This window comes from Oncorhynchus tshawytscha, linkage group LG08 (genome assembly GCF_018296145.1).
Source record: "Oncorhynchus tshawytscha isolate Ot180627B linkage group LG08, Otsh_v2.0, whole genome shotgun sequence".
Classification (NCBI taxonomy): domain Eukaryota; kingdom Metazoa; phylum Chordata; class Actinopteri; order Salmoniformes; family Salmonidae; genus Oncorhynchus; species Oncorhynchus tshawytscha.
The window spans coordinates 48,800,319-48,816,401 of record NC_056436.1 but is presented as its reverse complement, the minus strand read 5'-3'; the positions used below and the strand labels follow the sequence as shown (position 1 = coordinate 48,816,401).

The following is a 16,083-nucleotide window of genomic DNA, read 5'->3' as shown; positions in this document are numbered from 1 at the left end:
GTCTGCAACCATGTTTACTGGAGGGGAGGAGTGAGCTGAGGAGTGAGAAGGCAGCAAAACACACGAGGGACAAATATGCCTTACAACAGGCATGCAGGGCCTGCCTCTACCCCCCCACACACACACACACATATATAAAAAATATATATATATATATATTGGCTGCATGACCAATTCAAGTAAATATCCTACATTTTTGTCAACGGATAGCACGCAGTCTATCGTATCCTCAAACAAATTGTCATTTCACGAATAAGACCTGGCCAATTTGTATAGACATGATGCAAACAAAAATATGTGTGCTTTCTGTGCTGTTAATACAACAATCAACTACATTTCCACGGAATGACGTGGGAAGTTATATTGCTGTTTGCACCCAAAGGCAGATCGAAGTAGCCTAGTCTTATCAGAGATATACTGACATAAAACATAAAAAGTGTTCCTTTCAGGAGACCGAAGGACTGCAGTATCATAAACAATAATTGCAAATGATTTTAATTAGAGCATGCCATGTTGCTACATCAAAGCAATCGCATTGTTTTGTTGGCCTAATTATACATTTTAGTGACCATGTCATTTTATTCACATCTAAGGAATGCAGTGTAGTGTGTGTGTGTGTGTGTGTGTGCGCGTGCGTGCGTGCGTGTGGCGCGCGCTCTGACAGAGGGGGAGTTCGCAGGCTGCAACTAGAAGCACATTTGTTTCATTGTCCGGCAATACAGACACGATGTTCCACAACATGACACTTATCCTCATTATATTGTTAACAAATTGTCCTCGTTTTACATGGCAAACTACACCTACCTGATTCTCAAGAAAGGTTCGTGTTACATTTCGCGCATCTAACGCAGTCTGAAGCCGCCAATAATGAACCGCTTTACAGCGTTTCATGATCAAGTCTATCCACTTTAACAAAATAGGCTACAATAAGCTATATGCTACGTCCATTATGTAAATAAAGCTTATATCTTGATGTCATCAGCAATCACGTGTAAATCAAATATTATTTCGATACATAAAGTCATAGCATCATTGAAGGATTGGACTCAGATCCCAATAGAAAATGCCGCTGCATTTTGGCAAAGCCTCAATTACACACCGGTATTTCAAAAGAAAGCATGTAAACACTCCGATTGCATTGAAATGACAAGAAACACAAAGAGAACCTGAAATATTAAATATAGTAAACATACCAAGAGGTCTACCCGTTATATATATGTGCGTGTCTGTGTTAGTTAATTAGAACTACGGTACTAGGCTTGGATCCTGTTCAATCTCTTTAAATACATAATAAACATCGAGTGATAAGTAAACAAATGTAGCCTATTTATATCAACACTACTTAACCCATTCCATCTACAGCTGTACAAGTGTGCAGGTAGTCGGCCGAGTTTTCGTTGCTGTAGTTTGCCCCACCCACCAGCAAATCCAAACCTCCTGTGTAACCTCTGATTGGTTGAGGGGATTGCGGGTCCTGAGACTGAGCGCTCGGCGCTGAGCTGTGCATTGGGGCAGTGTGTACTGTTGATGCGAGCGGAGCCGGGAGCGCGTATTGGAGTCAACTAGCAGCCTACTGACAACGAGTGGTGCTTTTTAGCTCATTCAGGCCGGATATTTTCATGCATTTTGCTCTGCTGCAAGCTTGAAACGAACTGCTTCTTATTGTGACGGTATAACATCATTTTATCTCTATATAGTTTCACAATGGATTTGATATGGACCATATCTCGCCGCGGAATGTGTTCGGTGTCTCCATGTGTGCGATCCAAGGAAATTAATTAGTAAAATAAAATAAGCTACAATACTTTGAGAGAGAGAGTAAAACCTCTAAATGCTTGCCTGGAAATAAAAAGGTAACTGTGGTCTTCAGTAATAGCATTATAAGACTAGTTCCGACAACAGCATCCTTGGTCTACGTTCGATAACTGGACTTTGGCTATTCAGGGCTTTTCTCAATACGGATTCATTTTTACGTTTCAATCGGATATCTGGCGTGATATAATTGCCCAGTGAAGAGGAAAAGTCATTACAACTTGAAAAAATCGTCAATATGAATGAATGGAACGCATGCGTAAAATCCAGTTTGTCTAAAATGCGCCTTGTGGTTTTGGTACCGGAATCATGACGCTGGGAAGAATTTAACTGGAAAATGTTTTAGCCAATTATTTTATCTCCATTGAACGTTATCCTTTGATATACCTGTTCATCGGATTGTTCATCCCTTTTGATTTTTAAATTATTATTTTTTTTGCATGGTTTTTCACCCTGCATCGAAATGGTTGGGTTTATCGTGTCAATCGCTATAGTTGTTGCTTGATATGAACTGCTCAGATTTACATGGGTAAATCAGTGTTCTGAGATCATTCAGAATGTTTTCCAAGCTCTATCCTCCCCAAAATCTCACGCGTTGCAGCAGATTGGAGAATGTGTTTTTTATCAGAAGAGTACAATGAAGTAGACGATATCGATATAATCAAGTAACATTTATGTCATATACGAGCCTTTTCTTTTATCAAAACGTATTCCCTGGATAACTTTTCGATGAGAACTGGATGATTTTTCCCGTTATCTCTGACATGCATAGGTGTGCGTGATCATACAAGGTCCCAATTAAATATAAGGAAAATCAACAGGTACAATGTACGCCAGGGAGATGGATTTTATACAAATTATTTGGATAGTTATTTTATGCTGGACTGGGGTTGATTCTGTTATTAATTTGAAATACTCGATAAACGAAGAGCAGAAAGCTGGGTATATCATTGGAAACGTGACAAAGGACGCACAAACGCAAGGATTTGCCATTGCACCGCGAGCGCCGTACTTGCGGGTCATCTCGAATTCAGAGCCGCGATGGGTGGAACTCAGCCCTGCTGGACTTCTCCTCACACATCAGAAAATAGACCGGGACGTGGCTTGCCGACAGACGGCAAAGTGCACTGTCTCTCTGGAGGTGATGTCAAACTCTATGGAGATATGTGTCATTAAAGTTGAAATAGTGGATTTGAACGATAATGCGCCCAGATTCCCCACAAACCACATTGACATTGAAATCTCAGAGAACGCCTCCCCTGGTACCAGGTTCCCCCTAGAGGGGGCAAGCGATCCGGACTCGGGGATCTTCGGTGTGCAATCATATTCGATCACCCCGAATGAGCTCTTCGGGCTGGAGATTAAGACTAGGGGGGACGGGTCCAAGATTGCCGAGCTCGTAGTTCAAAAATCTTTAGATCGGGAGACTCAGTCTCACTATTCATACGAAATCAGTGCAGAAGACGGTGGAGACCCCCCAAAGATTGGCGCAGTCCAGCTCAATGTTAAAGTAATAGATTCAAATGATAATAATCCAGTTTTTGACCAGCCTGTGTATACAGTGAACGTGATGGAGAATTCTCCTATTAATACACTTGTAATTGACTTGAATGCAACGGACCCTGACGAGGGAACTAATGGTGAGGTTGTGTACTCGTTTAACAGTTACGTCACCGAGAAAACGAGAGACGTATTTAAAATTGACCCTAGAACCGGTATTATCACTGTAAATGGCCCTTTGGATTATGAAGTAACCCATATTTACGAGATTGATGTCCAAGCCAAAGATTTAGGTCCCAATTCTATTCCGGCTCATTGTAAAGTCACTGTCAATGTGATGGATGCGAACGATAACCCACCTGTCATTAGTTTATTGTCGGTGAACACGGAGCTGATTGAAGTTAGTGAGAACGCGCCTCGTGGATACGTTATTGCATTAGTGAGGGTCTCAGACAAGGACGCGGGCGCGAATGGTAAGGTGCAGTGTAGACTACAAGGCAACGTTCCTTTCAGGCTCCAGGAATACGAGAGCTTCTCAACCATCCTTGTTGATGGCAGGCTAGACAGAGAGCAGAGGGACACGTACAATCTAACTATCCAAGCAGAGGACAGTGGTACCCCCCCTTTACGCGCCACTAAATCGTTTGTAGTGAAAGTCACAGATGAAAATGATAACCCTCCCCACTTTCTAAAACCACATTACCAAGAGATGGTCCTAGAAAACAACCTTCCTGGCTCATGTTTGCTGGCTGTGTCAGCTGTAGATCCTGATTTGGGCATGAATGGCACAGTTTCATACACCATCGTGCCCAGTGAGATTAAACACATGGACGTAAACACATATGTCAGCATAAATCCTTCAGGGCGTATTTATTCCATGAGATCATTCGACCACGAGTACACTAGAACATTTGACTTCAAAGTTTTGGCCAGGGACCAGGGGAATCCGTCCTTGTCCAGTAACGCGACGGTGCGCATTGTCGTTTTGGATGTGAATGACAATACACCTGTTATGACCACTCCAACCCTGGTAAATGGCACCGCGGAGGTATCCATTCCAAGAAATGCAGGAGTGGGTTACCTGGTGACCCAAGTCAAGGCCGACGACTATGACGAGGGGGAGAATGGAAGGCTGACCTATTCCATCTCGGAGGGGGACAGGCTTTTCTTTGAGATAGACCAAGTGAATGGAGAGGTGCGGTCCACCAAGATGTTCGGAGAGCAGGTCAAGTCGACATACGAGATCACAGTGGTGGCACGCGACCACGGGAAACCGTCGTTGTCGGCCTCGGCATACATTGTAGTTTACCTCTCACCGGACCTGAACGCTCAGGAATCTATTGGACCCGTAAACCTGTCGTTGATCTTCATCATTGCCCTGGGCTCTATTGCTGCTATCCTGTTTGTCACTATGATTTTTGTGGCAGTAAAGTGCAAAAGGGATAACAAGGAGATCCGAACGTACAACTGCAGGTACTGAAAACAGCCCCTTCATATCCATCTCATTAGTTTGGTGTTTCAGTCGGTCATGGTTATAGGCCTGTTGTTTTATTTTATTCCTACATATAGGCCTACATGTACGCATTTTGGTACCCATTCAGTGGTGCGCATAATTGTTGTGTGTGTGTGTGTGTGTGTGTGTGTGTGTGTGTGTGTGAGAGAGAGAGAGAGAGAGAGAGTGAGTGAGTTCAGGCTGGTACTGAGTGCACGTAGCTGTATATCTAGTGCATGTCCAGGGGCCCGAATGTTAGGCGCTACTAAGGAATGCAGGTGCTCCGAATTGGTAAAGCAAAAATGGCTTATGGACTCCTTGACCAAGCGTCCTTGGCTTACTCCTTTTTTTTTTGCAAATCCTCACCATTACCTAGGACTAATAATCTTGGCTAGATTCGGACAATTATCTGAATTTTACAGCTATTGAATTTATGGCGCATGTTATTCCCAAGGGTTCAAATGGATGTTCTAAAGGAGACAGCATACCCTACCATTCTGTGAGAGCGATGACATAATAATTATCATTATCAATATTACTGTTACTAATCACAATGATAAACTCAATAATGATAGCCTAATAATAATAATACAATTAATGCTAGAGGGATCTACTACTAAAACTAATGTCATCCACCTTTGAACCCACTATGCCTCTGAAGGAGACATACATTATTATGTAGCACATTATTATCTTGATCATCATAATAAACATATGATTTTCTTCTGTAAAGCATCAGCTCCCACTTTGATTTCCTAGTGATACATTACCACTTAAAATGTCCAAATTGCATTTGTGGATTTAACCTGAAGCTATTATCATATATCATATTTCATATTTTACTCTGAACAGCATTTTAGTTGTGCTGCTACATCAGGCCGTTTCAAACGTATGGCAATTGGCTGACCTTGTATGGTTCTTCCATAAAGTAAGGCAAATGCACATCTCTCAGTCAGCTCTAGCGGATAAAGGACTATTGACAAAAATGTTGGGTTGAGATCCATTAAACACACTGTGAAGCAGGGGTTCCCAACTCAGGGGGCATGCCCCCCAAACGTGGCGCCAACGTTTCATGGGATGCTCGGGACCTTCCTTGACCTTCCTTGATCTAAAACTACGCATAAATCTGCAATGCATTAGGCTAGAAACAAGCTGTACAATGCCAGACGAAGATGGGACTCTGATGCACATGGGAGTATTGGTTTGTCTCTATGACAATCAGAAGCTGAGCTATGACCTTCTAAAGTCCAGGAGTCAAAGAAATTGGACTTTGCTTGGGAAGTCATTTTATACAATGTGTGACTCTGTCACTATCAATTGATCAAATCACTTTCTGTCAAAGAGAATACATAAAATCAAGTTGAGGGTTCATAAAAATTATAAAACACATCTGTTAATAGAATAATATTTGGGGAAATCAGGTCTATACTTTATTTTCCTTATTTGTTATTATTATAATCATTAAATAACCTTCCTAAAATATGTCACGGGTCATGTTAAACTATGTAGAATTGCAGGAAATGAGTTTCAAAACAACATTTTCCTAGGTTCCTCAAATTAAACCAAATTAGTGTTGTATTTAATATAGGCTATCTCAATTAACAATAATTATTGAGGGGACCCTTGGGGAAAAAAGGTTGGGAACCCCTGCTGTGAAGCATAGCCTACAAGAATGGACATTGTGTTGTACTTTCTTTTCCTTTATTCACCTAGAAATACTTAAGGTGTGCAGACAACTTTATTTTTCAAAAAAAGTGTGGACTTTCTCAGGCACACATGATCATGGTTCATATTGGTCACTGTTGATTTAAAATCTAAAGCACTCATGGATTTGCATCATGTTTTCCCAATCCTTATTCTTCAGAGATGTAGATTTGATCAGGGGTTCACATAGTAGGAGATCACTTTTACATTCAATATTCTATGTACGGTATGGATAGCACCCCTAGGGCCTCACTTGTTATGTCACATAGCTTCTAGTTTCAAAGTCACCTTGTTGTCAACACAAACAGCACACAGACAGTAATTAATGACATTGGAATAAAAACATCTGTTTGTTTTCTGAAAAAACAATGCTCTTAGAGAGTGAAACAAAGGACTCTGGACATAAGTAATTTTATTAAGCCAACTTTAAGGGGATTTAGGGCGTTTATGTGTTGTTGTTTTTTTTCAAAGATGTCTGTCATTGCCACATTGAAAAACATAGCCTACTACATTTCCCAGCACGCTCTTTCATTTGGATGTGACCCACAATGCTCTATTTCTGTAAGAAAAATACACAACCAACCAATCAAACAAAAAACTAAGCTAAATAAAATAATATCTGCCCAACACTACCTAACCTTCATCTTAAAAAATCCTGTTTTGTGGCATAAAAATCCTCTTCCTGCCGGGTACTTTAATCTATATTGCCGTGCAGTGCTCCTGAGTAGCTAGCTACCACCTCAAACCTATGCAGTACTTATCTGCAATTTATTACTAATTTTCTTTGAGTCGGGAGGATTTCTCCTGTCCATTTTTCGATTTTGGGCACAGGAGTACTAGAGAGAACAATGACAGAACGATGCACTCTTTTTTTGATCCTCACAATCTCTTCTCTCCCCTACTCAGACGAGAGAGCACACACGTGCGCGAGAGAGAGGAATAACAGTTTTGAGATGCCCCGAAAAAGATAGAGTCCAAGGCTGCTATTGACATTTTATTTTCCAGAATGAAGGCAGGGAGGAACAGACTCGGAAAGCATCTTAAATGAAAAGGAGAACCCATCCAGTAAATACTAAGGATGGGGGGAGTTCTACATGTGCATATGCAACCAGGGCCTCAAGTTTTATTAGATGCACGGTAGAAACAAGAGTAAATAACACAATCTATCCAACCACGGCTAAAAATAGATTATTGGAGAGTGGGAGTCCATGCAAATGTTTGACATGTTAAAAACTCAGAGGAATAGGCTCGGGTCAGGGGGGATTCAAGGGATTCTGCTTAAAATAAAAATTCCCCTCATAAGAATTTGCAAGCCTGGATGGAGAATGGAAATTGTCTTCTTCCAGCCTGAGCATCAGCAGCATCCTTTCAATAAAGAATCTCCGGCTTTCTCATTTAGGCTGATTAGAATCAAAATGCTCTGCTCCAGTCAGGGAACAGCCACAGACACTAGTTTCTAAATGAATTTGATTTTCCAGTTTTCCTGCACTCCATATTGCCAGTGGGCCTCGCTTGGTAATGAAAGAAAAAAGGGAATTAACGTTAGCAGTGGGGCTGTGCTTTAAATATGATTGCAAAATTTGGTTGGTGCTCTTCAGTATTGTCTGTTGTCTTGTTGTTGCTGTGTGTGCGTACGTGTGCTTTTGTGGTTTGGCATGTTTGCATTGTGTGTGCTTGTTGTTTGTGAGACATGTCGACTGTGCCGAGCATGCAAACGCAAACAAATGAGGGATGATGGCTCCATTGGTGGCATGGGGAAGGCGGTCAGGCTTGGGATGACTTGAGCATGGCTCCTCTCTCTCTACCCTGAATGCCCACCAATGAGCTGGCCACCACCATGGGAACTTTTGGTCAGCACCCTGGCATGGCCGGGCGGGGCGCCTCTGACTGAATGGCGTTTGCCTGTGGGCAGATACAACAGAGCACTGCTTTATTGAGTCTGTTCAGTTTCTTCTACTTGCGCAGGGTGGCGGAGTACTCATATGGCAGCCAGAAGAAGTCGAGCAAGAAGAAGAAGCTGAGCAAGAACGACATCCGCCTCGTGCCGCGCGACGTGGAGGAGACGGACAAGATGAACGTGGTGAGTTGCTCATCTCTCACCTCCTCCCTCAACTACTTCGACTACCACCAGCAGAGCCTGCCGCTGGGCTGCAGGCGCTCCGAGAGCACCTTCATCAACGTGGACAACCAGAACTCACGCAATGCTGCACCCAACCACGGCAGTTATCAGCAGCACTCCTTCGCCAGCGGGCAGGGCCCCCAGCAGCCTGACCTCATCATCAACGGCATGCCGCTGCCTGAGGTGAGACCACGCTTAGTTCGCTCTGATCTGTCCCTGCGGCTTGTTGCTGCTGTGCCAATCTGTGCCAATGCCCTTGGGAAGAGGGGGGGACAGAGGGTGGATGTACGGGGTTGGGTGTATGGGACAGGGGAGAGTGATGGTTAAGACATGTCCGGTCAACTCTTACATAGTCTCACTAGTCATTGTCATGACTGCGCTGTGCTTCAGCTTCCAGTGGGAGTATAGTCATTTTGGGGTATAAAATAGTAGTTGTAGGGAGTACAGTCGCTGTGGGTTCACCTGGTGTATGTGAATGAATTGTCACGTTGACCAGGTATGTTCTCTCAACAGAAACGTACCAGATCATACTTCTATACCCTCAGTGTAACAGTACATTTCCTACTCGTTTGAAATAGAATCTGATCCGCCATGTGTGGTCTTGTGTGTTAGTAGCTGCATTTGAGAGAAATAAATCAAAGGCATGTCAGAGGTTTACCCAGGTACAGGGATTGACCTGTGGATGAGAGCGAGCCGTGCCAAGCGCGAATTTGGAGGCCTGACAAAATGGATTATTTGGCTTCCACCTACCTGCCTTGTTTTTTTGTGAGCTGAGCTATTGCAAAAGAACAGGAGTTTGAACACCTGCCAGACGCATTGACCCGGCTAATCAGCTCCACCACATGTGGTAGAAGAAAGAATAATCATTGCTTAAATGCTCCATGTGCAAACAGTGCGCACGGCCCAATAGGCTCCAGTGTTAGTCATGCAGTCAAGGCCAAGGCTGCAGCTTTGCACCCCACGCAGCCAGCTATTATAGAGCTATAGTCAACTCACTATGCATAGGGTTGATTGTATTGACGTAGCGATGTATGGCTGAAGACAGCAAAGGCCTCGCTCGAGTGGGCTATTTAAGCTGACAAGAGTGTACACCGACTAGCTGGTCTTTAGAGTATAGATTTTTGCCTCTATGCCATAGTCTATTGGATTCCTTGGACATCCTCTCTAGCTTGACCTACTTCTATGGCCCTCAGTGGGGTAGGGGGTTCTCACAATCCTGTTCAGTCCAAATAAAGCAACCCCAGCCATCACATATTTGATGACTCCAATCCTCGTTTGACATTCAGTGAGAAGAAGGGTGGAAAAGCCTAAAATCAAAACCAGAAACATAAGAACAGTTATTGAGCCATTGATTGGCTGATCCACTGAGGATCTGAGCTCCTATCGGATCCTGCGGGGTCGATGAGGCCCCACTTACAGCCACGCTGATTTACTGCAGACTGTCTGGGACGGATGGAGCCAGATAGAGGGTGAGTGAGAGGGAGAGGAAGAGGGAGAGAAAGAGATGTCCTGTAAATTCAAGCGCTGGTAGGGGGGAACAAGTGCATGCCACCATGCCGTGCCCAGGCCTTTATGTACCCGCAGGTAGCATTCAGGTCACAGACCTCTCCATGAGCAGAACACAGGAAAAAACTTCAGTCCGGCGGGCACAAAGAAATGACTGTGTGGTTGTAAAATCCAGGTGGAGTAGCCTGTCTTGAAGGCTTAAAGCATCCAATAAAAAAGCACATTTTCTGGGGGATTAGAGAGGCCTTTATTTGTTTATGTTAATGAAAAAGAGAAGAGAGGGAGACAAATAAGGTCTGAGGTTCTGATATGCAAAGCTTGGAGGTGTCTGATAGGGATGAGTTAGGGGATGGAGGAAAGGAGGGAGGGAGAGTGTCTTAATGCCAGGTGTCTGGGCTCCACCACATTTTTACATGTTTTTTTTCCGTTTGTGATTGGCTTGATAAAGGCAGAGGGTCTGCTTAACATGCAAGCTCTGTCGCAGCTCCGCGTACCACATGACGTTGACAAACATCCCTTTGACCGCGACCCTGTGCATATTTCCTGTGGACAGACGGAGAGAGGAGATGCTGATTGTTAGTCAATGGGAGAGCGGGAAAGAGGGAAAGAGGAAAAAGGATAGATGAGCTGGGTGAAGAGAGAGAGAAGAGGCGGGAGGGAGTATGTTCATGTGCCTGTGTGTGTTTGCATTCTCCCCCTCAAGCAGGCTGCAGCTAAAGCCAAATATTTATTCTCCATTCTGACATTTAGAAGACAGTAGCTAAATATTCACACATTGCTGTTAAATTACAAAAAGTGTTGTCAAGTGCAATTGCATAGCCATTAATGTAGACCGCAAACAAACAGTGCATCTGTGAAATGACCAATAATAGCTCTGTCACGGTGAGCAAACCCACTTGACTCCACAAGTCCACATTTTCACGAGGTTTAGCTAGGACACAGGGGCACTTTTGTGATTAGTGAGGTTCATGCTTTATCCTCAAAAACGTTTGTCTTCACCCTGGCCTGAGGGCGCTCCTGTAATCGTCTGTGAGTCAACCACCGTTTTACAGTTTTACACTAGGGCATCATATTTGTTTATTTCCAACTTATTGTATGAACTCTAAGCTGAGCCACATGGAATAATGGCATTAGGATTTGAATAAGAGAAAAAAACGAATAATCGAAAACAGGAGAGTGAAAGACTTCATGTGTAATAATGAGGATTTTATTTTATGAGATTCATTAATGTTATAGGATTTGTGTTATTGGTGTACAGGTATATGGGTCTCATCAGCACCCAGTACATGTATTAGGTCGTTTTTGTATTTTTCCACCTTTATTTAACCAGGGAGGCCAGTTGAGAACAAGTTCTCATTTACAACTGCCACATGGCCAAGATAAAGCAAAGCAGTGCGACAAAAACAATGACACCGAGTTACACATGGGATAAACAAACGTACAGTCAATAACACAATAGAAAAATCTGTATACAGTGTGTGAAAATGAATTAAGGAGGTAAGGCAATAAATAGGCCAATAATGTTGAAGTAATTACAATTTAGCAATTTACACTGGAGTGATATATGTGCAGATGATGATGTGCAAGTAGAAATACTGGTATGCAGAAGAGCAGAAAAACAAAAACAAATATGGGGATGAGGTAGGTAGTTGATTGGATGGGCTATTTACAGATGGGCTGTGTACAGCTGCAGTGATCGGTAAGCTGCTTTGACAGCTGACACTGAAAGTTAGTGAGGGAGATATTAGTCTCCAACTTCAGTGATTTTTGCAATTCGTTCCAGTCATTGGCAGCAGAGAACTGGAAGGAAAGGCGGCCAAATGAAGTGTTGGCTTTGGGGGTGACCAGTGAAATATACCTACTGGAGCACGTGCTAAGTGTGGGTATTGCTATGGTGACCAGTGAGCTGAGATAAGTCGGAGCTATACCTAGCAAAGACTGATAGATGACCTGGAGCCAGTGGGTTTGGCGACGAATATATAGCGAGGACCAGCCAACGAGAGAATACAGGTCGCAGTGGTGGGTAGTATATGGGGATTTGGTGACAAAACAGATGGCACTGTGATAGACTGCATCCAAATTGCTGAGTAGAGTGTTGGAGGCTAATTTGTAAATGACATCGCCGAAGTCAAGGATTGGTAGGATAGTCAGTTTTACGAGGGTAAGTTTGGCAGCATGAGTGAAGGAGGCTTTGGATTGGAGATGCTTAATGTGAGTCTGGAAGGAGAGTTTACAGTCTAGCCAGACACCTAGGTATTTATTGTTGTCCACATATTCTAATTCAGAACTGTCCAGAGTGGTGATGCTGGGCAGGCAGCGATCGGTTGAAGAGCATGCATTTAAGAGCAGTTGGAGGCCACGGATGGAGTGTTGTATGACGTTGAAGCTCGTTTGGAGGTTAGTTATCACAGTGTCCAAAGAACAGCATCAGGGATCAAAGAATCACCCTCAGCAAGAGCGACATCATTGATATATACAGAGAAAAGAGTCAGCCAGAGAATTGAACCCTGTGGCATCCCCATAGAGGCTGCCAGAGGTCCGGACAACAGGCCCTCCGATTTGACACACTGAACTCTATCTGAGAAGTAGTTAGTGAACCAGGTCATTAGAGAAACCAAGGCTTGTTGACATTGGTTGTATTATCCTACTTCAGAGAGAGAGAGATATTTAATAGTGCTTTATTTCAAGCTAGGTGTACTAAGAAACTACATGGTAAAATGGTAGTTAAACAGGAATAACCTATGTATTACCAGCTGAGAGATGTTTGGTTGACCTGCCTGTGGTTGTGGTTGCAGATTAAAAGACTACAGGTCGCTGGTTTAATTTCTTCTTCTTCCATGGCTTAATTGTAGCAGATCAGTTGGTGGGGTAGACAATTAGACAGTAAAGGAATGGCCTTTGGCTATAGTGTGTTTTTGAATGGGTAATGTGTACTACTGTGGCTTTATTATATCTCCACCTGTGATTCCAGATAATGAATATGGCAGGGAAAAAAATAACTTATCTCTGGTATTGATTTCAGTTTACGCTCATCCTTATGCGGGAAACAGATTGCATATTTTTTATTTTATTGGGTTTCATTATGGTGTTCAATGAAATAGAAAAAAGGGAGGCAGTCTTTGTGCTCCCTGGTGTTAAAGTGTGAGACTTTCTGTGGAGAAACTGTAAGCAGATATTTTTTGCCAAGTTTAGTTCAATGCTAATTGAGGTAAATTCACATCCAGATGTTCCCATTCTGTTACCTGAAAGAAAGCTACATAACTAGCTATTGTAAGCATATGGCACATGTCGTACAGTTCAATTTCGGGCTTTCTGCAGTGTGACGAGTTTAGGCACTTGGAGCATTTGGCAAAACCAAAGGCATTTCTGTTACTGTGTCTTGAATTTGTTCCTCTCACAGTCAACAGCAGAACTCCATGCTGTAAACAAAACCAAGGTTGCTAGCTACAACAATTTGTTAATCACTAACTGTTTTCTAAGATAGCCTACATTTTGATATTGCTGCAAAAGAGGCGATGGGGAGCGGTACTGGGTTCCATATTATACATGCCTGCACATCATCCCACCCCCCATGCAATCACTTCACATCAGGACAATATGCACAGAACACATTCCAACATGCCACATTGAGGATGCAAAGTAGATGTCGTGCTGTCAACATACTACACATCTGCTGTGCCTGAAAATCACATTCAACCCCCCCCCCATCCGTGCCTATACAGTGCACTACTTTTGACCAGAGGCCTATGTGCCCTGGTCAGAAGTGGTGAACTTTAAAGAAATTAGGGTGTCATTTGAGACACAGACAAAGACTGCAGCTCTGCCATAAAAAAATATAATTACATTACCGATGAAAACCATAGAGGAATCAAGAAAAAAAACTCAATTCCAAGCACATTGTCGTGTCTCTGGTCATTCAGGCTTGGATGCTGGATCAAATGCTACTTAGTCAGTGTGCTAATTTCAGTTAGCAGTCTTGATCATAATCTTGAGCTATTGCTAATCAGATTGTGCCTGACCTATTGCCTTTTACTGGAGTGTTGGGTCTGGTTTGACTGGCACAACACAAACTCAAGCCGCTCTACGTTTAGTCTTTGATCTTGTGATGTTTCCATTGTAATTGGACGATCCAAGCCCCCTGTTTCCCTCCTTCCATCTCACTTAGCTTTTTCTGAGAAAAATGTCTGTCTTCTCTAATCTGGTTGCCTTCCTCTTTAAGCCACTGACTAATACATGTGACAACACATATGGCGGGATAATATGTTGCGAACTACAGAATTGTACATTTTCTATGACTCCCATCGAGGCAACAGACTAGGGCTTTTGTATTTCTCTAAATTTCATCAGGCTAATCCAATTAATCATCCCTAAATCCATACGATAAAGTAAAGGTCAAAGCATGCTGTCTCGTTGAGGGGCTTTATGCTGAGAAGAAATCTCAGTCAGGCTCCAGGAAAAAGCTCTGATGAGGGAGTACCATTTAAACAATTTCAAAAGGGGATTTTCGAAGCTCAGGAAGAAGAAAAGAGAATAATCAGGTGGTGAAAAAGCGAAACAAAGATTTTACAGAGTGGCAACTGATGGATTCTTGGCTGCTTGAACTTGAAATGTTGAAATGCTAGTGTGTTTTATCTGTTGAAGGAGTTGGGGGCGAACCTTTGCGTGCTTTAATGTCTCCTCTTCAGAGGGATATGAGAGAGTGAAGCATCTTATCTGAAGCCCCTGATTGAGTAACTGGCAGATGAGCGCAGGAATTATAGCGAGAAAGGTTTGATTTGTGAGTGAGCCATGGATTTGGGAACGCTCTTGCAAAACCATCAGTCAGTCTGACAGTCAGTTAGTCAGTCAGCGAAACAAACAAATATTTCAACATTCATGTGCAGTATGGACACACCTACTCATTCAAGGGTTTTTCTTTATTTTTACTATTTTCTACATTGTAGAATAATAGTGAAGACATCAAAACTTTGACGTGACCAAAAACGTGTTTAACAACTCAAAATATATTTGAGATTTTAGATTCTTCAAAGTAGCCACCCTTTGCCACGGTGACAGCTTAGCACGCGCTTGGTATTCTCTCAACCAGTTGCTGGAATGCTGGAATGCTGTTCGAACGCTTTTCGAACAGTCTTGAAGGAGTTCCCACATATGCTGAGCAGTTGTTGGCTGTTTGTCCTTCACTCTGCGGCACAACTTATCCCAAACCATCTCAATTGGGTTGAGGTCGGGCGATTGTGGAGGCCAGGTCATCTGATGCAGCACTCTCCTTCTTGGTCAAATAGACCTTACACAGCATGGAGGTGTGTTTTGGGTCATTGTCTTGTTGAAAAACAAATTATAGTCCCTTTAAGCACGAACCAGATGGGATGGCGTATCCCTGCAGAATGCTGTGGTAGCCATGCTGGGTAAGTGTGCCTTGAATTTTTAATAAATCACTGACAGTGTCACCAGCAAAGCACCATCACACCTCCTCCTCCATTCTTCACGGTGGGTAACACACATGCGGAGATCATCCGTTCACCTACTCTGCGTCTCAAAAAGAAATGGCGGTTGGAACTAAAAATCTGAAATTTGGACTCATCAGACCAAAGGACAGATTTCCACCGGTCTAATGTCGATCGTTCGTGTTTCTTGGCCCAAGTAAGTCTCTCCTTCTTATTGGTGTCCCTTAGTAGTGGTTTCTTTGCAGAAATTCGACCTTGAAGGCCTGATTCAAGCTGTCTCCTCTGAACAGTTGATGTTGAGATGCAGTTAACTCTAATGAATTTATCCTCTCCAACAGAGGTACCTCTGGGTCTTCTTTTCCTGTGGTGGTCCTCATGAAGAGCCAGTTTCATCACGCGCTTGATGGTTTTTGCTACTGCACGTAAATAAACGTTCAAAGTTCTTGAAATGTTCCTGATTGACCTGTCTCCGGATTACATCTTCAAACTAAGAGAAACCATAGCAT

At 43.0% G+C, this 16,083-nt stretch overlaps 1 protein-coding gene across 7 annotated transcripts in view; it reads left to right on the top strand.

Moving 5' to 3' along the window:
- Positions 1-1,499: 1,499 nt before the first annotated feature.
- The window catches only part of LOC112256387 (protocadherin-19), a 77,607-nt gene continuing 63,023 nt past the window's right edge, over positions 1,500-16,083 (top strand). For 2 of the 7 annotated variants that reach the window (XM_024429611.2, XM_042325591.1), the window contains exons 1-2: positions 1,500-4,785; positions 8,474-8,588. In XM_024429611.2, the coding sequence (XP_024285379.1) occupies positions 2,639-4,785; positions 8,474-8,588 (2,262 nt within the window). In that variant the 5' untranslated portion in view covers positions 1,500-2,638. Of the gene's footprint in view, positions 4,786-8,455; positions 8,811-16,083 lie in introns of all 7 variants that reach the window. The other 5 variants (XM_024429609.2, XM_024429608.2, XM_024429607.2 and 2 more) reach the window with 3 other exon arrangements.